Raw genomic sequence first — 25860 nt, forward strand, 5'->3', positions numbered from 1 at the left:
AGAGTTACTCTGTTTATACCCGTACTTCTTCATCACCTCAGTGAACCTTCCGAACCACACTCGAGGAGACTGTTTCAACCCATATAGTGTCTTCTTGAGCTTGCACACTTTTCCACCTTCAAAGTCTTCAGAGAAACCTGGTGGACCCTCCATGTATATCGGTTTTGAAAGTTCACCATGCAGGAAGGCATTCGTGACATCAAACTGGTGTAGGGGCCATTCCTTGTTGGCTGCAATGGAGAATAGGACACGGATAGTGTTCATTTTTGCAACTGGGGAGAATGTTTCAGCGTAGTCGACTCCATATGTCTGAGTGTATCCCTTTGCCACCAACCTTGCTTTGTATCGCTCAATTGATCCATCTGGTTTTCTTTTAATAGTGAAGACCCACCTGCATCCCACAGCTCGTACACCTTCTGGCTTGGCGCAGACTTCCCATGTCTTACTTTTCATCAGGGCATCCATTTCAACCATCATCGCCTTTCTCCAGTGAGGCACATTCATAGCTTCTTCCGCAGTCTGAGGTATCTCTTCTTCTTCATATAAAGCAGCTGTGAATGCTCTTGCCATCTCTGTCAGGTTGGCTTTGGCTAGATTTGCCACTCCGTATCTGCTTTTAGCCCCTATCTTTCCAGGACTGTACCTTTTTGGTGGAATTCCTCGAGTGCTGCGTTGGGGAAGGATATATCGACCAGTATCTCCATCAATGGCGGTGACTTCATCTACGCTCGAATTGTCAGAAGGTATGAATGTACTTTCAGGTTCCGGTTCGGGAATTACCTCAGATATCACTGGAGGAGAATTAGATTGAGACGTGGTTGTCTGAGGAGGGTCTACAGTAGACGTGACCTGCTCGGCGATGGCGCTAGCTTGTTCTGTTGGTTCCGCTTCAGAGTTGCTTGATTGGGGCACCAACCAACTTGGGGGTCCATGTATTTCTCTTAGACTATTTCCACTACTCTCCCCCTGACTCCTAAGTTGGGCTTGATAAAAATACTCACACTCAAGGAAGTTGCAGTTCATAGTAGTAATTATTTTCCTAGATGACGGGTCATAACACCTATATCCCTTTTGGTTTATCCCATATCCAAGAAAGACACATTTGATGGCGCACGCAGAAAATTTTGTGCGCTCATGTTTCGGGACATGCACATAGACGGAGCACCCAAAAATTTTAAGCGGAAGTGTAAGTGGTTCGGGTATTTTTGTCATTTTCGAAAGGACTTGGTGGGGTGTTTTCATGTCGAGAATTTTTGTAGGAAGACGATTCACAAGATATACTGAGGTAGCGACCGCTTCTGGCCAAAGGAATTTTGGGACGTTTGAGTCAAAAAACAGAGCTCGAGTAATTTCAAGTAAAATTCTATTCTTTCTCTCAGCCACCCCATTTTGTTCCGGTGTATAAGGACAAGAAGTTTGATGAACTAACCCATGAGTTTTAAAAAAGTCTTTCATATCTCTATTGACAAATTCCCTCCCATTATCCGACCTAAGAACGGAGATAGTTTTGTGTAATTGCGTCTGAACCATTTTAAAAAAGATGACAAATTTTTCAAAAACTTCAGATTTATTTCGCAAAAAATATACCCACGTCATTCTAGTGCAATCATCAACAAATAATAGAAAATATTTAAAACCATGATCACCGGTAATAGGCGCAGGGCCCCACACATCAGCATGAACAAGGGAAAAAATATCTCTAACACGCGTATTACTGGATTTAAAGGACTGTCTATGGTTCTTAGCCAAAACACATGACTCACATGAGATGTCTTTAAAATTAGAAAATTTTGGAAAGAGTAATTTGAAATAACCCGCAGACGGATGACCCAATCTTCGGTGCCACAACCATGCTTCTCTATCAACAGAACCATGAGCAAGCATCGCGGCGCCACCTTGGTGAGCTATCTCATCCACATAGTAGAGGCCTTGACGCTCAGTGCCACGCCCAATTATCCTCCTCGTCCTGATATCCTGTAATACACAAAAATTCGGATGCATCAATAAAGTACAATTCAGTTCCTTCGTCACATGACTAATAGACATCAACTTGTGAGACAATTTGGGCACATATAGGCAGTTCTTAAGTTTCAGACTCGGAGATATCTCAATTGTTCCACTTCCATGTACAGACGTTAACTCCTCATCAGCAGTTTGAATTTGGCTTTTCGTTGCTTCATTAAAAGTGGAAAAATCCTCCCTATCATAGGTCATAGTGTCTGTAGCCCCACAATCAAATATCCACTCTGTCCCTATGTTACCCGATAAATTTTTCGCCATGCAAGCAATATGAGTGTTTTCGAGAGGTGCAAAATAATTAGGGCTGACAAGGGATTTTTCAGGAGTTTGGGGGTCATATTTCGTTTTTCTAGGTTCTGGGGAACTCAATCGCAGTTTATTATTGGCATGGGGTTTATTGCATAATAAATTGGAACTGGGGAACTCAATTGATGAGGATTCAGAATATGGGGATCTATTGGCAAAATTAAAGTTAGGGTTAGGGTTAAAGAACCCCAACCCTTTACCTCCGATTTGTCCGCCGCCTCTCCTGAACTCGGCGACTGCCGCTTCTCCGATCGACCCGCCGCCTCCTCTGTTCTCCTGCCGGCCGTGAGCGTCGGTAGCCTCCTGGTTGCCCGCTCCGGTCGCTGGGAACAAGCCCCCTCCATTCTCATTCACCCCGATGGCTAATTTCGCCTTGGCCTTTTGATTCTCATCCCACCATTCCGGGAATCCAATGAGTAGAAAGCACGATTCTTTGGTGTGTTTGTGCTTTCCACAATGTGAGCACCATAATTTCGATTTGTCTACTTTGAATGGCCGACGGTTTTGTGGTGGCGGCGGTCCTGTCCCTGTTCGGTTTGGCGGAGGTCCATTTCGCGGCTGACTCCGTGCCGCGAAGCCAAGCCCGACACTGCCCGATGAGGAGTTGATTTCGTTGGTTGCAACGGCTGGTTCGGAGATTGCCGGCATGATCCGGAGCCGGGCGGTCTCCCGTTTAATCCAGCCGTATGCGACCTCGGCTGAGGGCCAGGGTCGATCCTTGAGGACCTCTCGCTTCATCTGATCGTACCTCGGGTTGAGTCCGGTTAAGAACTTGAAAAGGCGTCGAGTTTCGACGTATTTTCTGAACTGGCCGACTCCCTTGTCACAGCAAGTGACCGGTTGTTCTTGACACCGATCTACATCTATCCACGTTCCGTGTAAGTGTCGCCAATATGTCTCTAGACTCTGTTCCCCCTGCTTGACGTTCTCTGCCTTCTCTTCCAGGTCAAATAGGAGGAATGGGTCGGATGTGCTTTCAAAGGTTACGGCCAAGCTTTTCCATAAGGCTTCTGCCGTTTGATGGTGGGCGAAATCGATAACGATATCGGTTTCGATATTGTCTAGAATCCATGAGAAGACAATTAGGTTTGTCTCCTCCCACTCCGTGTAGTCCGCCGCCCCTGGTTGGGGAGGTGGCGGATTGCCGTTGATGTGGCGGAGTACTCTCCTACTCCCGATCTGGATTTTCATCAGCCGCGCCTATATCGAATAATTCGATCCGTTGAGCTTGACGGCTACGGTAACATTCTTGCTAACCTTCAGTTTTTGGTCATCTGTGATCTTGGGTTTGGGTTCGTCTGTGGCCATGGCTTGGTTTCTGCCTTAGATCGAGAAAGGTTCTATCGGGCTATGATGAATTCTTTCTGAGCCTAGGCTCTGATGCCATGTTGAAATATGTTCAATCTCATTCAAAATTATGTTCTACCGAGCTATTACACCAATCTTATAGGAGCTATACATGTATGGTAAGATTTACCCTAATTCTAATTACCTTATATTCGGTAATTACAATCAATTTGGTATCTCTATGATTATGTGATTTGATCCCGTAATCTTCTCACAATTGATTTCTTTCCAACAAATAGGAGTACTAAATAGTGTTGGAACTTTTCAGAAGACGAAAAGAAATGAATTGGTTAGACCTTGATCTTGATATTTAACAAACACGATGGTCACATTTTTCATGTGCTGGAAATTAATTGGTTTGTTTACCGAACTCGAACAAATAAATTATGCTCACTAAGCTGTGGTAGACTATTAAATTAGTAAACTATATAAAAATAGGATAGGATTAAGGAATGAAAAATCCCAGTTTCATTGAAATGGTTAAAGCCTGAAATTTTGCAACTCCCATTAGAAGATCTCACTATAGTAGAATAATCTATAATGACATAATTCTGCTACATTTAGTGGTAACATCCTCTTATGTTATTGTTACTAAATTAGAGTCATTATTTATTTAATGGCACTTATTTGGTTGACGTAAAATTCTTCCAAAATTGTGCCACTACTACAACAGTTTGTTCTGGTGCAATTAGTATATATTGTAGGATAGTCACTAAAAAATCGGCCAATTTAGGACACATTTTAATGCAATGACGCTGATTTATATTTCTATATATGTCACCAATACTTTAAAAAATGTCTTCATTCTTGGTGTCTAAATTAAAATTAAAAAATATAATTAAAAAATATAAATGGAAGCGTTCTATAAAAGACACTCCTACAAAATTAAATTAATTTGGCCTCAACTTACAAACAGTTTATTTTTCATCCTAAATTATGGTTATTTTCAAATTTTCTAACGCAAGTGATTGCATCTATTTTTGTGTCCTTAGGTAATATTGTCTATATTTCTTTTGATTTACTTTTCCTGCAGAACTCTAATAATCTTTAAATAATTACTCCTATCATATTGGAATAATCACTCACTATTTAAAATACTTGTCACTTTCCATACAGTACATAGTTTGCAATATAATTTATTGACAATATTCCCGTCTGTATTCTAAGGTCATCAAATTAATATGAAAAAATACGGAGAGTTAAGAGTATGTGTAATGCAAATAATTTGCAACATTTATTCAGAAAAATTAAAGGAAAAAATATAAAAAATCAGATATTGTGACGAGGTTTTTTGAACTGCCAGACCGATCTTGCTCGAACGATCTCAGCCTTATCCTCTTCCATGCGCAGCAAATGTGTGCATTCTAACATTTTTTTGTCTTCACCGTTGACTTTGATGGTGGTCAACGACTCGAGGGGGTTTGACTGCCGACACTCCCGTCTGTATTCTAAGGTCATCGACGTCATGTTGTAGTCTTCAAGAACATTTATAGGCACACTCTGTCACCCAAACAAGATGTATACATAAATTTGAAAACATATACACCCGAACCTGCTCGGTACCGCAGTTTTACCGAGCAAATAGGACGGGAATATTGCAACAGCACTTACCTTACATCCTATTTGCTCGGTAATTTTCTTACGGTACTTGCAACAGCACTTACTGAGCACAAGACCAGTAAATTACCGAGTACTTAACAGTACTTGGTAAATGACTTGCTCCTCTCAATCGACCACCTTGATACAATTTTCGATCGCTAAAGCTTGTGTTTTTACTAGTGTTTTATCTTTCTTGATTATTAATGCCTTTCTTATAAATAGTAGCCCCTCTGTCCAGCAATAAATATCCATTTTTTTGACAGTTCGAATTTTAAGTAACTATTTAAATTTGTAAAAGAAAGTGGTTAGAAAGAGTAAGAGGGATATGGCATGGGTCATCCCTACACCAACTCATTTCACTAATTTTTATTGTAAATTTAATAAAATAATAAAAGTGAAATAAAATATTTAATGGCTGATGAACAAAGAAGAAAAAATGAGATATCTAATGGCGAAGAGAAGGAGTCTATAAATACTACTAGTACTATTAGTATTAATAGTGGAATTATATATATGTGGATATACCTCCAAGAGCCAGCCGAAGTATTTGACATTGTTTACATGTTGATTTGCATCCATATCGCTCCACCGTGGCTGCATTAATTCGTGTTAATATGAATCGCGTATTGGGTGAGCATGCATATATATAATAAATTGGATGATCAAGCGTAGCTTAATTAATAAGACGATTCTCCTCTATTTAAAATAGAGGTTAGAGAGACCTAAATCAAGAAATTGAACTTACAGCCAAACCATTGTGGATTCTTTGAGCAGTTTGATCGGTAAGCTTTTCAATTTTATGGGTATCGGAATTCTGAGGTGTGATTGCTACTTTGTTAAGGTAAAAAGGCTGTATCTCTTTCCTCACTTCATCTGGTATTTTGCTTACCCTTCTTGTTTCTCTATTCATGTTCACCCAATTACTGCACAAATTATTACAATTTCAGTTCTTGCATATAAAAAACCATATAGTTTGGTGATTTGTCCCAAAATTTGAAAAATCAGCTGGAAAAACCGTAAAGTTTTGACAAGATCATAGTTTGTGCAACGGCGAAAAAGTTTGGTGAAATTATATTTCGTGTGACAGATGGGAAATCATACGTAGACGTCGTCATTGTTGAATTAAACAATGTCATAAATTCAAAAGGATAATGGTGTCATCCAGTCTAGGAAATACAATACTACTTTATACGTAAACGACTAGATTTTTTGTTGTTGGGTAATAGTGAACAAATCATAACTTAATGGTTTTTCAATTAAAAGACAACCAAATTTTAAGATTTTCCGGACAATTTTTGTTGTAGCCCGCCAGGTACGTACCTGGTGGCTCTGCTTATGATTTTGTTGGTGTTGTAGTCTCGAATGATCCAATCGCGGCGCATCCCGTTTTTACCGCCTGCATCCACCCAAGTGTCGACCTCCACAACATCTCCCCTGGGATACCAATCATTTTTTATGTCTATATATTTAGAAGTGTAATGCTCCCTCGTCCCTGAAATTTTGTCACATTTTTCTATTTCCGTCCGTCCCATAAAATTTGTTACATTTCACTTTTTACCATTTTCGGTAGTGGACCCCACATTTCGCTAACTTATTCTCACTCACATTTCATTATAAAACTAATACTTTAAAAGTAGGACCCAGATCCTACCAATTTTTCAACCCATTTTCCATTACATTTCTTAAAACTCGTGTCCGGTCAAACTGTGACAAAATTTAGGGGACGGAGAGAGTATAATTAAATGCAAACTATATATCCTACAAACTTCAAACAATAATCTGGACTATTAGATTTTAGGATATGATGTCAAACATATGACAAATCATGTTAACTAAACAAAGTCTTTATTAATAATTTGAATCATTTAAAAAATATATATTCGAATTAAAGAAAAGATAGCCCCTTTCTAGGATTTATTTTTCCAGAGTCAATCAATTTAGGGTTAATTGAATTTACCAAGAGCTATACTCGTCAACTTGGATGTTTATACGCGTAACAACCCAGATAAGCTTCCTGATGCTCATCTCCCGCGTTGCGCCAAAGCCTTCCCCGGCCACCCCGGCGCTCGACACGTGGTTCAGAGCCGTCTCCTGCAATCCAAACTCATGCATAATCATGACATGCACGTGGAAAACGTGATTAATTAATTCACCTGCAGCAGATTCATTAGGGTTTCCATGGTGGTGGTTTTATCCGGTCCGGTCTCATAAGACCGGATAACAAACGTTTGCCTGTACACGAACCGGTCCTCCGCCAAAAACCCGCCTAGCAAATACCCGTCGTTCGCCTCCGCTTCCCCACCTTTCTCCCTTAAAGGCGTGTGGGTCATCTTCATGTTTACGTTGGTCGCCTTCATTTTCACGCAACCGTTCCTCCTCCAGCCGCGGTTGAACCCGACCGGGCCCACACTAGTTGAACGATCATTGTGGAGGCGGAGGGCCGCCACCGCTGTTTGCATGGAAGCCATCATTTTCTCCTAATATTTACTTCACAACATTCCATTTTGGTGGAGAATTTTGGATTTTTCAATTGATGTAGGTGATCTACTTATTGGAAAGATTAGGCGCTAACCTCAAATTAATCCTAATTTGAAAAGTATTAATTAACATAGGAATTGGATTACGTTTGATGAAGTGGAAGGTTGTAAAAAGAAATTAATGGGTGTTTGGTGTTGAACAACTTATTTGAGGGTGGAGGAGAAACTACATTGAGTTTGGACGCTTAATTTCCTAGCCTTTTTTATTTGGTCCTAATTTAATTATTCCAATGAATCAATTTGGGGTGTGCATTAGTTATTGGTTATGAGATGTGTGACTATTACGAGTTTACCAACATCATCTATGCGTGTATCATATTCCAAAATATAATAATGGACTTCTACTTCACCAATCAAGATGTACCCATATCATTCCGAGTGGACCAACTTTTATACAAATATAGTTAATTGCAACTTTTATAAAATGAGAGAGTATTAGGGAAATAAGAAATGAAAAAAAAAATAGAGGTTTCAAGAAGATGGATATGAGTTTTTATGGACTAAGTGCTGAAAATTTTAAATTACAAGAAAGGTGGATTGGGTCTACATCTGGCCTAATGGGCCGTAATTTAACTAATTAAAGAATAACTAAGGCCCATATCTACCTTTAGCCCATCTGCCAAACACTTGCAGTTGCAGTCTTGCAGGGGTTTTAAACTTTTCAGCTCCTGATACTTCATTAACATATTTTTTAATATTTTTTAATTGCGTTAAAATAGGATAATATTTTTTAGTCTGATTCAATCATCCAAACTTTTCCGATTAAAATGAAATAAAGAGGATTAAAGAGGCCTACACCGAGTGTACAAATAAGACTTGCAAGTTTCAACTAATAAAGAGAAAGGGAAAGAAAATAAAAGGTGGCCATAAATTATTACAAGTAGATTAAATTTGCCAAGCACAAGAACCTTATTTCTTATTTATTACTTTATTCGGTCATTTATTTTATTTAATTTATTAAACAATATTTTCTTAAATTTCGGAAATATTTAAGTAATGCAATAGAGGTAGCAATAAATTGATAAATTTTGATGAGCACTGACACAGGCGGTGCTAAACCTTGTTTGCCACGTTCAATTGCAGAATGTGATGCCGCTTGTCTATGCACCACGTGTCATAAGTTTAATTATTCAATTATTTTATAGATGTGAAGCGATTTATGAGATAATTATCCACCTTAATTTGTCCCAATCCACACTCTAGAATGTGCATATATAAAGTAGAGTGAAATAAAACAAACACACAATCAGTCTTATATGGGGTAATTCTAGAGTATAATTAACCTTCCATACGTGAAATTTTTTTATTCCAGTTTTGGGAGAGACATTGTATTAAACGAATCTAATTTTACTTGATGGGTGCATTGTAAAATACAGTTGCTGTTTAGATTTCTACTTTCTGTTCTTCTAAGTTCCAAATTCTACTTTGTATTGCTTATCACTTGGGTTGAGGGAACCCAATTCATAGTATTTATCAAGAGTGTCGAGTATGGGATGATTGGATCGACGAAGAAATGGTCTAGTGTGATTGGTCACAACTCACATGATCCAAAAACTGAACAATTACGAAATTTATCATTTTCACAAATAACCCATTTTTTTTGACGAGATATGCGTAATTTGGTTTAAAAAACGTGACACATACTAAAACTTAATCAGGTTTCATTACATATTTGACAATTAATACAAGCACTCAAATTACCTCTTCATTTTGTTTGCTCTAATAAAATCTTACACAAATTCCCTCTTCCGATCCCTCCGAAAATACAATCATTCGAGAAAATCTTAAGAATCGCATACGGTATATGGATTAGGCCAAGCATATTTGTGTGTAAAATTAATATAAAAACAATAATAAGAATTAAAAATAAAATTAATAGAAAATTAGTCCAGATCTATATCTAGCCCTGCCCGTAAGGCCCAATATACAGATGATTCTATATTGGGCCAAACTACTTGATAATAAAAATAGCCCATTGCCCAGATCTCTTCAGGCCAGAATAATTTAATTGGTGAAAATAAATAAACACAATAACTATAAACAAATTTACTATAGTTCTTATTTTTCACGTGTTACGATTTTGTCATTCCGCGTAATCAGCAAATTAAAAATTACCCAACTTGTCTACCTTGTCCTTGAATCAAAAATTATTTAATAGGATAAACTTATTTTATCATAAAACATCTGAAAATTTTGATTTTGAAATAGGTAGAACATTGCGGTGCAAATCTCTTTGCATTTTGAAAGATAAATTAATACACCATAATTTGTACTACTATTAATGTTATGTTTAAATAGCAAAATTGATATAGTATTAACAAGGAAAGAGAAAGATGAGTTTAGGGATTGGGAAAGAGCACCGCTTCATGCACCAAAATACGTGTCATTCTCCGCACATGCTCTCAATGAAAGCACCCGTTGTTAAGAACCGTCCTCCTTAACGTCGATTTTCACACAAAATCAAGAAACGAGATGTCGTCGTTGTTGAGCGTCCAACGTTGGGTCGTGACTTGGACGGCAAAAAAGGGGCGGTTGAGCGCCTCGTCGGCAACCTTAGGAGATGTTTCTTGTTTGCTAAGAATGATAATTTCATATATTGATTGGATGAATAAAAAAGATAACAGTCTATCCTATTTATAATGAACAAGAAAATAAATATATAGAAAAAGATATGCTAAATCCGTATAATATCTAAACTAAATAATAATAGTATAAGACTCGTATCACACCACTGGCATATATATAGTCGTCATCGTTGTCGTCGTCACCCCACCACCACCACCACCATCACCAATTTCCGATCACCTTCCAATTTGTACAATAAATAGCAAATTGCAACGATGCTAGAACTAATCCACGCATTCCTCAACCTAACCCTCCCCCCAATAGCCTACTTCTCCCTCATGCTTTTCTTCCCACCCTTCCAAATCTTCAACTTCTTCCTCTCCATCTTGGGGGCAAGGTCGTCGTCATCACCGGCGCCTCCTCCGGCATAGGCGAAGTAATTATCCAATTCAACTACCTAATTGCAAAATCATAGCAGTAATTAATTTGAATTTGCGGAGCCTTGCATACGAGTATGCTAAGAAGGGGGCGTGCTTGGTTCTGGCGGCGAGGAGAGAGAGGAGCCTCCAGGAGGTGGCCGACACTGCGCGGTATCTCGGATCGCCCGATGTGTCGGAGGTCGACGACTGCAGGAGGGTCGTTGATCAAACTATGAATCATTTCGGAAGGCGTAAGATTACTTGTTTTCTTCTTTGCTTTGTTTCAATGAGAGTGTAATTTTTTTGTTCGTAAATATAAATTTTAAAGGCTGCGTCACAGAGTGTGTTTTGGTAATGGACGCATACGAGAGAGAGAGATAGTCATAGTGTGTTTTAAATAATGAGTTAACTTGATCGATGCAGAGGATCATCTGGTTAATAATGCTGGAGTGACATCAGTTGCGATGCTGGAAGAAGTTGACGATGTTACTGATTTCAGAGCAATTATGGTAAGAAAGTACTACTCCCTCCTTTCCGCTCCCTTTCCGCTTTAGCTGTCTCAGTTACTTTGAAGCACTCATTTTATAAAAATAATACTCCCTCCGTCCCCTAATAGGAGTCGCTCTTTGACCGAGCACGAATTTTAAGAAATTTAGAGAAAAGTTGGTTAAAAATTAGTGGAATGTGGGACCCACATTTTTATATTGGTTTTATAATAAAATGTGAGTGGAGTGAGTTAGTGGAATGTGGGGCCTACTACCATTTATGGTAAAAATGAAGAGTGACTCTTAATGGGGGACGGCCCAAAATGGAAATTAGCGACTCTTATTCGGGGACGGAGGGAGTAATAAATAGTTAAAGTGGAGAAATGGTAAATTAAGAGGGTAAATAATGTAGAGAAACTCTCTTACTTTATCATTTCCATTGTATCTATTTATTATCATTTTTATAAAACGAGTGCTCAAAAATAAATCTATTTATTATCATTTTTATAAAATGAGTGCTCAAAAATAACAGCGGCTCCTAAAGTGGAAAGGAGGGAGTAGTATTTTAAGTTTGGTAGTTATTAGTATTAACAAATACAAATACTCCCTCTGTCCCTATATATCTCGCATTTGTCCATAAAAATAGTCTTGATAGTGTAGACACGGGTTTTAATGCAAGATAAAAGAAAAAAAATGACTGAAGTATTATTTATAAAAATTGAGAGTATTATTTATAAAAATTGAGACTCTCCTTATTCGGGAAACTTGTCATAAATAAATAGAGATTCATTTTTATGGATGTCCCAAAATTGACTGATGTATACATCTAAGAAAATACTTTCTCTGTTCCACGTGAAGTGTTTTTCTTTTTAGAATAATTAAGAAAATGGTAGGTGAATTAAGTCTTGATTTGAAGGAAATAAAAGAGTTAATTGTGCCGAGATGAAAGTTTGGCATATTAAGAAAATACGTATTTAATGAAAGTGTCGACATGAATGTAATGAGATGATTAATCGAATAATAAAATCCAGTTGTCATATTATTGAAGGAAATAGTTTAAGAAAATGGTACTTAGTGAGCTAAGTGTGCACATGAAATTTAAAGATTCACAATAGAATAAATTAGAATTGAGAATAAATAAAGTAATGACTGAAAAAAGATACTAACAAATTAAATGGAAGAATTGAAATGTTGATTTTTGACAAAAAAAAATGCTGGTTTTTTATAAAAGAAGAATTTATATAGGGAAGTTTGCGTTTTCCTTGGACAATCTTCTGATGGAGGATCATCAGATTCATAGAAAGGGAATATTGATTTTTGACATGATTGAATTAATGCGGGAAAATAACTAAGTAATTGTTGGTGTGGTGCAGGATGTAAACTTCTGGGGGTCTGTATACATGACTCGATTTGCTGCGCCCTATCTTCGCCACAGTAGAGGCCGAGTCGTGGTGCTTTCTTCTTCCGCATCATGGCTGCCTGCACCCAGGATGAGTTTTTACAACGTCAGTATCTCACATCACTCTAAAAGTAGACCAAAACCATTATATAAATCTCATACCCTTTGCAGGCTACCAAAGCGGCAATGGCACAATTCTTCGAGACACTACGCGTGGAGTTTGGGCCGGAGATAGGCATAACCCTAGTCACGCCTGGATTCTATAAACTCACTCGGGGCAAATTCTTGACAAAGGGTGGCTGGCTCGAAGTTGATCAGGACATACGAGATGTAAGTTGTGTGTCTACTTTCATCATTCAAACAAATTAGTTAAAAGTGAAGTTTAATTAAATATGTGCTCGCAAAGCCCCTCGTTTTATTCCCCCCTCCAGAAATGGGTTGTTGTTTGCATTTTTGCGAGCACCGTGGTGTGCTAGAAAAAAATTGGTAGCAAATGGACGCTTTTTTTGTAGTGTAAGATTCTTTCCGGTCTTTTATTTTTGAAAATAAATTAAGATTCTTTCCTTTTTATTTTCCGGCATTATATGTGGTGGTTATGAGGTGCAGGTGCAAGCAAGTGTGATTCCGATCGAGAGGGAGGAGAGATGCGCGAAGGCAATAGTGAGGAGCGCGGTGAGGGGGGAGAGGTACCTGACCGAGCCGAGGTGGTTCAGGATGACTTATGTGTGGAAGATATTTTGCCCTGAGGTGTTGGACTGGATGTATAGATTGTTGTACATCGGGAATCCGGGCTCCGAGCCGCTTAGTAAGAAGGTTGTGGACTACAGCGGAGCTATGAGTCTGCTCTATCCGGAGTCGGTTTACGTGGCACAGCCTAAGAGAGATTAAGTAGATATCCATTTACAAGTCATGTTTCAATAATATTTAGATCATGGGTTTTTTCAATAATGTAGTCTTGTTCAGATCATGGATTTTTAATCTTTTTTTCCAATTTGTCCGAAAATCGCATATCTTTAGTTTATATATCTCGACATCACAATGTCATCAACCATCATCCAGGTCCGACGAAGCTACATTTTGGGTAGACTCTCAGCATAAAAATATACCCAGTTATTTTTAGTTTTGGCCAATTTCATTTTTTTTGGTAAAAAAAAATGGAAGTTTTTAATTTAGAAATATGGTATAGTTTAAATTCCATATGCTAGCAATTTGATTTTTCAAGAGTTTGGTGTAAATTGTTATGTAACATATATATTGGATTGTACATTAGAATTTGAAAAACTATGCTAATAGATGTTTACTAATTTAATTACAAAATGTTCCCTATTTTATTATCAAAATAGAGTGACTTAGAAATTTAAGTTACAATTTTAACTTGATATTTTAGAAGAAATTTTATCAATGAAGCTATGAGTTTATTCTCAAACCCCAAATTAAAATATCGAATTCCATCAGGATTCATTTGGTATATAGAATTGAATTGAAATTCAAATTCTATGGAATTGAATTAGAAGGAATTGAAATCTTACGTTTGATAAAGTGAAGTAATTGATATGGATGATAAGATGAAGTAATTTATATGGAACTGAAGTTGAAGAATTTGTGCACATACACTATACGCACTCACACACACTTTATACAAAATACACATGCTATACTCTCAAACACACACTCCACAATTTACACATGCTATACACAAAATGCACACACTACACGCAATATACACACAATACACACATTATACACAAATACACAGTGCACACAATATACACACGCTACACACACTATACACAATATACACACACTGCACAAACTATACACAAAACACACTTACTACACACAATTGCACAAAATATACACACACTAAAAAAAATACACCACATATTTCACACACTACACATGATATACACATAATAAACACTACATACATTATACACAAAATACACACACTACACAAATTTTACATAAAATACACACACTAGACACAAAATACACATATTGCACACACTATTCACAAAATGAAATTTCAATTTTGGTTCATTTTTCAGTTTGGTTCAGTTTAAAATTTTTAAAAATTTAAATTTTTCGATGCGATTCAGTTCGGATCGAAAAAAATCTTAAAACTGAAAAAAATTCCAAAAATCAGATGCTCGAAATGTGTGTAATGTGTGAATAGTGTGAAGTGTGTTTAATTTGTGTAGTATGTCAAATGAGTGGTGTGTAGTGTGTGAAATGTGTGAAGTGCGTGTAGTGTGTGAAATGTGTGAAGTGCGTGTAGTGTGTGAAATGTGTGTGGTATGTGAAATGTGTGAAATTTGTTTATTGTGTCAAATGTGTGTAGTGTGTGTAGCGTGTAGTGTGTCTGAAATGTGTAAAATTTGTGTAGTGTGTGTAGTATGAAATGCGTGGACTTTGTGTAGTGTGAAGTGTATAGTGTGTGCAAAATGTGTGTGAAATGTGTGTGAAGTGTATAGGGTGTGAAATGTGTGCAAAATGTGTGTGAAGTGTGTGTGTAATTTAATAAATATTTGAAATTTCACTACTTTTAATATGAAATTCAAATTGTGAAATTGAAATATTTAGAATTGATTTCAATTCCAAATCCAAAATTTTTTATGATACTGAACACTGAATTTGGAATTGAAAGCTTCAATTCCAATTCCACACCTCCAATTTTGTGTACTAAACGGAGCCTCAATGAATTTGAAGGTCGTTGGATAGAAAATAACATTGCCACTAGCATATCACCATCCGAGAACTTTAATACTCTATCGGTCCCAAAGTAGTTGAATCATATTCGTTTTATAGCAAAAGCTTTATTCCCTTTTTAACTTAGTCTCTCTTCATCTCTTACTTTATTATCTCACTTATTTTTCTCTCTCCACTTTAATCTTTAACAAATCAATTTCTTAAATCGCGTGTCTAAAAGAAATGCCCCAACTACCATAGGATACAAAGAGAATATGAAACCAACAACTTAACCCAAACAAGCTAATCTCATCTCAAAATAAATAAATGAACTTTATAAAATTGAAATTATTAAATGACTATATTGTATAACTACTTGACGAAAAATTTAAGTAGGCTTAGAAAGTCAATTAGAGTAAATAGTAAACGAGCAACAAGTGAATTAATCCACTAAAGTTGAATGATTAGACAAAAGAATTCTTACAAAAAAAAAATTTACCCATGAACATAGCTAGCAAGTCACAACTAAGTAAAGGTTAACTTCCTAGATGAAGAGCAAAGGGTAAGAGGAGTTGATACCTTGTGGAAGAAATCAGCAAACTAATGAAGCCTCAGCTACTACAACCTACCATGTACAACTAACCACACCAAAAACAGATACATCAGCATGCCTATTTCGTGTTGCACGATCTCTCCAAAACTCGCATTTTCTCCAGCAACTCTTTAATCGTGTTTGATGCTTCCTGATGGACGGATGAACACCGGACGAGTTCAGATATACATGACAAAAAGGGAAGCCAAAATATTAAATAGGTAATGACAAACCTTCATGCTCCTTCTCAGATTCTCCTCCTCTATGTCGCGCCGCTGCCTCTCTTCTGAAAATATGTCAATCAAACTCTCCTGCTCTTTAGTTAGCTCCTCGTGTTTTTGTCCTGCCTCTTGTAGCTGTTGAGTGATAATGCAGATGCATCAGCCAAAGTAACATAGACGATAAATGACCCCCACTATTGCAGAGTTTAATGCTGCTATATAACAAGATCATATACAAAAAAATCATGAAATATCTATATCTATGAACATAACCTGAGCTTCGAGAGAATGGGATCTTTCTTTTTCTTTATTCAAATCATTCAGCAAATCACCTAGAACCTCCTCTTCTTTCCTTTTCAATCTGTGAATTCAGGAATGTATGATCGATTTACTTAGATGTTTACACAGCCCAAGATAAATTCATAATTCAGAAAGACCATGGTACCTCTCTTTTAACCGGAGATTCTCTAATTTCAACCGATCCAATAAACTGGAACTTGAATTTGATGGTGAATTCCCAGCATCGTTAAGGCCATTCTCCTGATAATCCCATAAAAACAGCATTTGTTTAAAATCTATGAGTTCAAAAAATGACAAATGAATAAATGTTACTGCAACAAACAGTCCTTCAGATTTTGAATTGGAAAAAGAAGGGTGGTGAGGATTGGACCCTTGAACCCACTCTTTACACACAGGAGTTTCACAATTTGTTTATAAGTTGCATTGGTTGTAAGGATTTGCAAATGGGACTAGGAAATCATAATAGCAAATACTTGATGGGGACTTGGAGATTTGAAGTCCAGACTATTTCAAACTATTTTTGACTGATTTGTACTGGTTGTCAATTCCACTATTTGAAGGATATCAATCCAACCATTTCAAACCATAAAATTCAGCCCCTTGGATTAAAAGATAACCCAAAGCATGCTGCACAAGAAATGAGCCAACATAGGAACCAAAATCTAAGACTCACCTGTGACTTTGAATTTCTGGTTGTTCGGGAAGGCATTTCAGGTGTGTAATCTTCTTCACCTTTACGACTTCTCAACCCCGCCGGCCTATGTGACCCGTCTTTACTGAAAACATCCTTTGAGGATGACCCATTATTATGTTTCCTAGAAGTGTTCCGCCTATCATCATCACTTAGATACTCATCAGAAGACAAGGATTGATCAATGCGATTTCGTTGTTTTGTAGTTCTCTTGACATCCCCCTTGCCATTCAAACGCCCACCGTTACTTCCCTTGTCCCCAAACTTGATCGGTGTTTTGTCACTTGAAGTGAAATTTCTCGGCTTCGATCGAGAACCTCGAGGAAAAGAATCAGGAGAGATCTCTGAAAACAAATGTATTTCAGTCAAAACATGGAACATCATACTGGATGCTAACAACTAAATACTAATATGCTTTAATTTCGAAAATATTTGCTTTTGACTATCATTTCCGTTCTCTTCCTAGTTTTGGTTTCATTGAGCATCAACCCTTCTACGTTACCTCTTTGATTAACTTTTTTGTTAACTCTTGGAGCATAGCCAATTTTGTGACAGTTTGTAGTCCTGAAAAAGGCCACAATTAGAATATCCCCAAAGTTTTTTTAGGTTTTGTTTTTAAAAGCAATATATAGGTATTTAGACTGACCAATATGTCTTCTGCATTTGTATCAATCGAGCCTCAAGTTTAGAAAGAACTGTAGTCCGCTCAAAACCCTGCTTATCATGAGCTGGTTCAACAAAATCTGCTTCAAGCACACCTTCAACACAGATATGTATACAATGTTAAGAAATTTAACCCAAACACCAATCTTGTAATATAGAACTCTTAAAATATACCTATAACTCCACGACCATCGCTGCCAGGTGGATGCCAAACTCTCCAGAAGGGCTGGAAATATGAAAATTTTAAACATTTGCAATGCATTCAAGTGCAGAAATGAAGGAACAAATGTACAGGAAACAAATATGAGAACAAAGAATTACAAAAGACACATTAACGAAAATATTCTGCCAAACAATATCATGTCCTTCAGAAGTTGCGGTAAGTAAGAAAAAAACTAAGGTATTTAATGAATAAAAACATGAAAAACAGTTTATAACAGTAAAGAAGTTACTCGTTCTCTCAATATTCCCTTCATTAGAGCAACTGACAGTTAAAATCCCTAAATAAATGTCCATCCATGAGCTACACACGTAGCTGCTGTTTAGCTTCATATAATCTTGTATATGCATGAAATGATGATGTTGTCATGCATGCATACCAACTCCCATTGCAAGTCATATTGTGCTTGTAGAAATTTAATGCAATGAACGGTTAAAATGATGACCTAGATGCCATGTTCCAAGCTGTGCAACTCAAAATTGAGAACAATTCCACACCAAAGCTATCAGGAATAACAAAACAGTATGAAGAAACAAATGCTTCTTTACACACTTACAATAATGCCCAACTCTAAATAAATACACCAACTAGAGAGACCTAACATGCAGCAGAAGCTGTTTCTTAAGTGCCAGAAAAATCAACTACCTTAATAAGCCGGTTTTTGTGGTAGACATTAAACCCCTGAACATCAATGTGAGCTTTTGCATCCTTAACAAATCCAACAGTCACAGTAGCAACCATCTATGCAAACATGGAAGTTAGCAAAAAAGTAGCACAATTGAAATTGCAGTTGCAAATGACCAGAATGAAAGCAAATAGCACTATAAGTTACATTTAAGTTTTTTGGAATCTCTTCAGTAGTAGCAGGTTGGGGACGATAAGTAATTTCCTGAGACATCATCATATCGTTCACAATATTGTGATGCTCAACATCTTTACCACGCAAAATTATTCGAAAGCCCGGAGGAATTCTGAGATATAGAATAGCTGCGTAACTCTGCAATTTAAACAACGAAAGTTGTTGAATGCATTAAATTTCTTAGTCAAATAGTATCTAATTTGCAATTTTGTACATTTGTATATTTGCTTGCACCTCTGTAGAAAGAACTGTATGACAAAAACAGAACCCCTAAAATGAATATAAATGATAAAATTTAGAAATGTTTGAAAACTTGGAATGAAAAAGAAACAAATTAAACTTCATGTGAGATAATAAAACTCAGGCAATGACCACCAATATAGAGCATATAATATCAGAGCATCATAGTAGAGCTTTTTACCTTTAATGAATGACGATATGTTAGAAAATGCTTTGAGTTGGGATATTTCTTTGCCATGTCAATGTTCTTCTCATCTCTGTTGACACCTCTGATTTGGATGTCCTTAAGATATAATTAAAGAAAATGAATAAATGCTACAAATATCAACATAAATGAAGATATCCTCAAACATAAAAGACAGTTGCAACTTACATGTGGATCTGTGTCAAAATCCAATTCCAGCAGTCCCTCATCATCCTCCCAAATATTGTAAATTATTATACGAGTACCCTGATCTTGTATTTGATTGAACTACACAAAAAAGAAAGAAAAAAAGCAAGTCAGCACACAAAATATTATTTGTCAAAAAAGTGCAAGCATCAGAGCAGTTTCAGTTCCCTACATCAAACTTGACATGTCAGTAAATCAGTGTCTTCCATACTTTATAATCTAAAGTTCTCTGAAAAAATAAAAAACTATTGCTTTTGAAAGCAAAACTAACAAGATCCAAGCATCTTACAAGATGAAGATCTTGTGTAGCATCTTGAGTTGCATTTCAAAACATTCACCCATATTATACAAAAAACAAAACATAAACATATGTATGCATGTATATTTACATATACAATCACTTTAACATGTACTAAAATCAGTATAATTGCAAAGACAGGGAAAGTTTAATGTCATATTTTTCACCCTCCACCTTGAAGTGAGCTTCGAATTGAATTCTATAATTGTATTTCACGGGACAATGCTTCTGTAGACACCAAAACACAGACTGTGCAAAAAATTTACTTCCAGGAAGCAGAAAGATTGCATTCTACAAAATGGCTTCATCTGAGCTTGAAAAAGAAAAGGTGGGAAACATTTAGTCTTGTACTGACACTCTGACAGTCTGACACTTGTACACTGCTGCTGATGAAATTGATATTAATGACATGATTTTATGCTTCTATTATGTATCATCAGAACATCAAAACTAATCTATGTTCAGAAACAACTCAAACGAAGAACAGTAATAAAAAAATAAAAATAAATAAATAAAATATGGAAAAAATATATCACCTGCCGAAGAAGTTCATCTTCACTTGAAAATGGAGACCACTGCAGTATTGTTTCAACATTTCTATCCCAGTCATAGACTGATGATCGAATTATCTTGATCCAATCTTGTCCACTTCTTTCATAGTCAAGCTTTTTGTAATTTAAAGTAAGTCAAAACCACGAAATTAAAGGAAAATACTATAAAATATTATCCTACTGTATTAATAAAGCAGTTAAATAAACAGTAAAATCAACTCCAATATGCATGTAGCACGTAAAAAAGAAGGATCAAAAGCGTAAGAAAAAGAAAATCCTGGTCATGTCAAAGTAATGCCCATTGCATTACTAAAATCCTAGTGCAAAAAAAGAACTAAAGATGTTACACTTCAATTCAGATATTCAAAACAATGAATTCGGTGGGGGGGTGTAAAATTGCTCACCATGGGAACCACAATATCTTCCTTCCCAGTGCTCCGCAGAAATGTATAGGACAGCAATCCAATGCTTTGTGTTGACCTAAATGCAAAAGTTAAATAAATTGGTTTGCATAGTTGTGAAATAAAAGATCATGTAAGCTGCATTCATCAGGTATGAGTATGACGAACAGAAAAATGTTGATTAAACTAAATACAAACAATAATTAGAAAGGGTGGATCACAGAAAAGTGTTCCATATGCTGGAAGTTGAAAAATTATCTGCTATTGTGGCCTTCAACCAGATGTGTATCAGGATTAGAAATAGCAAAATATTTCAATCCTAAATACTAACTCTAATGAGAATCTACTACTGCATGCAACTTCGTATTTCAAACATGTTTGCCAACCATAACTCATTTTAGAAATAAATAGCCAGCAAACACACAAAGAATTGAGTAGATGGTCATAGTTACTTCGGTTACTCTGATTACTCCGGTTATTGAGTTATACAATAACAATTTAGATATAGTTCAAAGCATACTTCAAAAGCTAAACTGTTACTACGACTCAAAAATCAAAAGCAACTTGAAACTTTATGGAGAAAACAAACCTTAGCCCATTCTTCCCACGGCATCGAGAAAAAACAATGACATCAGCGCCAAGTCTCATTGTGCTAGTCTTAAAACCATTTCCATCTGAGACGTAGAGCTCAAATAGTAAGTCAAGGACTATCAAAAAATGACTCAAAGTCTCATCGTGCATGAGTAGATAAACCTGAAGATGCAGGGTGTGGGAGTACACACATACGGCTAATGAAAGGGATATGTGTAACAGTGTGCGTGTGTGTGCGCTTGTAAAGAGAGAGTGTGAAAAAAAGAAGGGAGAACTTACACTGCCCAATAGTATCTGCCATTTTGCTCTTTGCAGAATAACCTAGAGATACACAGTGACGCATTTTCTCCGGATCCATTCCGCCACCGTTATCTAAGAAGACCTCCAAGTAAAAAGGCAGCAGGTGAGAAAAACAGTTAATAAAAAGACCTTTCACGGAACAGTCAGAACAGATTAACTTCTTTATTAGTCTACATTATGCATAAACACAAAGTTATTCAAATTTACTACAGTGCCATTGTCAATGGAGCCCTCCAAGTAAACAGGCCACAGTTGAAGTTGAAGAACAACAATTAATAAAAATATCCTGCTTTTACTTTCAAAGGCAAACAAGTAAAAAGTGATGGCATTATACAATTTTAGAGCCTGCGCATTGCATAAACAGAATAATAAGAAAGCAAGTAAATCAAACAAACAGATAAATAACAATAGCAGATGTGGGGAAAAAATGCTAATCCACAGCAAATATTCAGAGTGTTATCACACTGAAAGATTGATGCAGTGCCAAGGTAAGTTGCCAAATTTACAACTATATACTTGAATCCAGGTGGGGAAAAGTAAAATATATTCACAATCCATGCTCTATACGTAATCATCCATATACAGGGCAAACATTAAGAAAAGTAGTAAATGAAACTTTTGTGATAATACCTTCAATCAGCAACATTTTACCACCATCTTTCTTACTTTTCACCATGTCTATATTAACATATGTCGCTCCATTGCAGACCTGTACAAGTAAGAGGTAGTGAAAATATAACGCCTAAGGCAAACAAAATCCTGGCATGATGATGATCAGCAGAAAAAAAGAAACAAATTCACTTACCTCATCTAATGAATTATCCATGAGTTCTGCAAAAGCTGTAATGACAAATCCATGTTAGACTGAATACACCAGAATAAAATAGCACCATTGCATCGAAACATAAACCAGAACGATGCATTATATTTTTAGTTCATCTACCTCCAAGAGCCCATTTATGACTGGTAGCATTAGAATGTAAGAATCTTGGATGCACTCTGACATGGTCCATGCCACCTGTGTAGAGAAATTGAGCTATTATATCCACCACATTCTACTAGTCAGACTCACTAAAATAGTATAACCAGAGATGCATGTGGATGATAAACAAAATTTTAAGCACCATTATTGACAGAAAATTGAACTCTATGATAGTTTTCTCTCTTTTCTCATATAAATCCTTCTAGTGGTATATGTAATTCGAGCTCAATTACATGAGATTCCATTTAGTTTTTGGGTACACAGGGATCACAACTCAACCCATCTCAACGCAAAGAAACACACTTCAGCCTGGCAATTTTGGGTTAATGCTTCTCACCTTTTATTAGGGTTTAGGGTTAACAGAAGCATCAACAACCACCTTTCAGTAAAACAAACACCACAAGGTTAACGGAAGCATCAACAACCATCTCAATAACTCATAAACACCAAGTGATTATTAAACACTAGCCCCCATGAGCAATGATGATTAGCTGGTGAGTAAGTTTGTCACTATTTTCTCATTTGCACAGATGCATCTGATCCTTCTATTCTCAAACTCAGTGCCCAACTAAAAATCCCCGGTCAGTTGTTTCCCATCGAACAATATATTAATTCATCGAGTACTGAATACAGATTAGTGATTTCAAACATATTGACTGAAACACCCCACTAAAGAGTTACTACATGATTAAATTACCATGCTATTACGTTTCCCCCTTGTAATGTTCATAGACAGGAGAAGCAAACCGGCATCCTCATCTCTTAATGTTCAGAATGGAAACAATTTAAAAGAGATAAGTTACAGCACACGAAGCAACACTCAGAACACCCAAAATCCGTTTCTAGAACTTTCAAAAAATCTCTAAAGCCACAACTCAAGTTAAAAATCAAAATTAGAAAAGCAACATAGCATTATGACGAGCAATAAAGGAGAAGAAGAGAGAAAAAAGTGTGCATCACCATTAGAATAGCCCCAGTCACCAGACGGCGCGTCCTCATAATCCCCCGCCTTCCAAAACTGCTTCGCAATCGGCGCGGCAGAAACAGCGTACGCCGGCGCGGCGGTAGACGGAAGCGCTAGAGGAAGCTGCTCGCTCGACGGCTGCGGCAGCGGATCCAGAAACCCCACCGGCAGCACAGCGCTCTCCGCAATTCTCCTCTTCTTCCTCGCATCCTCGTCGTCGTCGGAGTCGGAGTCGGAGCTTGAGAGGTCGATAAAGGCAGCGGGTCGGGTACTTCCCGGGGCGGTGTAGGGTTTGGGGGCGAAATTCGGGTCGAGTAGCTCCTTCTTCACATGAATTTGGGTGTCTTTTGCCATGGTGGAGAAAGTGAAGAGGCGGAAGCAAATGGAATCGAATTTTAAATGTTAATGAGTTTCTTTTTTCTGAACTAGTACTCCACTAGGTAGTTTAAAATTGGTGCTATTCACTTATAAATGATGCGGATTTTTTCTTAAAAAATGAATTTAAGGGCATTTTGATCGATGAACAATTAGGATTCGGTGATAAATTTCACTACGAATTGAAAATTCGAGAGACAGCTCGAGAGAGGTAAAACTTATAAAATTGTGTAATGTAGCCTTTATATATGCACTAAAAGAAAACTTAAAGAAAGCAAAATCGAAATGAAATTAGTTACCCTCTGACCTTTATCCACTTTTGTTCCGCCACGAGTTTTAAGAAATTTAAAGAAAAATGAATTAAAAAAGTTAATGAAATATGAGTGAAATGATGTAGTGGAATATGGAGTCTACTTACTATTTATGGTAAAAAGTAGTAAAAGTGAACAATTAATGGGGAAAGAACGAAAATGACAAAAAGTGACATTTAATGGGAGACGAAAAAGAGTAAAAGGAAACACTAATTAAAATAAATATTGATGAACAATTTTCAATCTATTTATTCTAATTTACTACGAATTCAAATAAATACCAAAACAACTTAACAAATTTGTGAAACCCTAATTTATAGAAGGAAGGCGAATCAAGGCTGATATGTGTCAAATGCCCCTAGCAAAATTGTACTATTATCTTATAAATTGGGCTAAACTTAAGAATTTGCAATTTCATAGGAACCGACTCACACTAGGGTGTGTCGCAATATTATTAGAAATCGATTTTAGATCAATTATTTATTAAGAAGTCTAACAATATGAATTCGTAATTCTGTACGAATATAACTCCTACTAGGATGGGTCGCAATATGCCAATATTAATAGAAACTTTTTCACATTTTATGATATATCTAAATCTAATCTTTCCAATATATCAAATTCTACAAATTCTAATCCTTCGGCTTTAAGAACTGAGATTTTGGGAGCTTGTTCTTGCTTTGAACTTCTTGATGTTTTAGGGCATTAGCAATGGGGCGCCCTAAGGCGCGCCCTAAGGCGCGCCACGTCAGCAGTTTTATCCTCCTACCTCCTCACCTGCAGTGGGGCGCCCTAAGACGCGCCCTAAGGCGCGCCCTATGGCGCGCCACATCATCATTTTTTTAATATTTATTACAAAACTCATACGAATTTAACAAAATTAATACATTAAAATACGAATTTCAAAAACTTCATTTCATTGAATAAAAATTAATACATTACAATGCGAATTAAAAAAACGCGAACTCAACAACGGCGGTTGCGAGCCCACACTTCTTCGATCATGTCGTTCATGAGCTGCGCATGATCCTGTTGGTTGCGCATTGAGGCCTGTCTAGATAGAACCTCGTTGAAGCCTAACGGTAACCCTCTATCGGGTGGCTCGGTCGACGCGCCGGCCAAACTAGATGCACGATCATCTTCATTCCAATCGGTGATGCTTCCGCCTTCATTCTCGACTATCATGTTGTGCATGATTATGCACGCATATATGACATCGGCGATGACATCCTTGAACCAGAAACGAGCCGGCCCTTTCACAATTGCCCACCGTGATTGGAGCACGCCGAATGTCCGCTCGACATCCTTCCTCGCCGACTCCTGCTTTTGCGCAAATAAAACCCTCTTCTCACCAATTGGGCAGCTAACCGTCTTCACAAAAACAGGCCACCGTGGATAGATGCCATCGGCCAAGTAGTACCCCATATGGTATTGGCGTCTGTTGGCAGTGAACTCGATGGCCGGGCCGTTGCCATTACATTGATCGGTGAAGAGGGTGGACGAGTTGAGGACGTTAATGTCGTTGTTCGACCCGGCTACGCCGAAG

General features: G+C 37.1%; 2 protein-coding genes and 1 pseudogene across 2 annotated transcripts; 1 reads left to right on the top strand and 2 right to left on the bottom strand.

Moving 5' to 3' along the window:
* Window positions 1-4741: 4741 nt before the first annotated feature.
* LOC121764974 (palmitoyl-acyl carrier protein thioesterase, chloroplastic-like) lies at window positions 4742-7729 on the bottom strand. Its single transcript, XM_042161005.1, has 6 exons — window positions 7425-7729; window positions 7229-7362; window positions 6592-6705; window positions 6017-6194; window positions 5797-5865; window positions 4742-5172 (listed from the first exon to the last, which is right to left on the bottom strand). Exons 1-6 carry the CDS (start codon window positions 7626-7628, stop codon window positions 4942-4944), a joined length of 930 nt encoding a protein of 309 aa, XP_042016939.1. The 5' UTR covers window positions 7629-7729; the 3' UTR covers window positions 4742-4941.
* Window positions 7730-10612: 2883 nt separating this feature from the next.
* LOC121764784 lies at window positions 10613-13669 on the top strand (annotated as a pseudogene).
* Window positions 13670-15787: 2118 nt separating this feature from the next.
* Window positions 15788-24059, bottom strand: LOC121763313 (protein MICRORCHIDIA 7-like). The gene is made up of 20 exons (XM_042159308.1): window positions 23625-24059; window positions 22626-22700; window positions 22488-22522; window positions 22313-22391; window positions 21662-21754; window positions 21381-21465; window positions 20795-20870; window positions 20376-20504; window positions 19524-19622; window positions 19332-19433; window positions 18884-19048; window positions 18697-18792; window positions 18006-18057; window positions 17815-17926; window positions 17671-17732; window positions 17151-17512; window positions 16623-16717; window positions 16451-16538; window positions 16190-16312; window positions 15788-16107 (listed from the first exon to the last, which is right to left on the bottom strand). The coding sequence occupies exons 1-20, from the start codon at window positions 23980-23982 to the stop codon at window positions 16036-16038; spliced, it is 2358 nt and encodes a 785-aa protein (XP_042015242.1). The 5' UTR covers window positions 23983-24059; the 3' UTR covers window positions 15788-16035.
* Window positions 24060-25860: the final 1801 nt, after the last annotated feature.

The sequence above is a fragment of the Salvia splendens genome, chromosome 14 (genome assembly GCF_004379255.2).
Source record: "Salvia splendens isolate huo1 chromosome 14, SspV2, whole genome shotgun sequence".
Taxonomy (NCBI): Eukaryota; Viridiplantae; Streptophyta; class Magnoliopsida; order Lamiales; family Lamiaceae; genus Salvia; species Salvia splendens.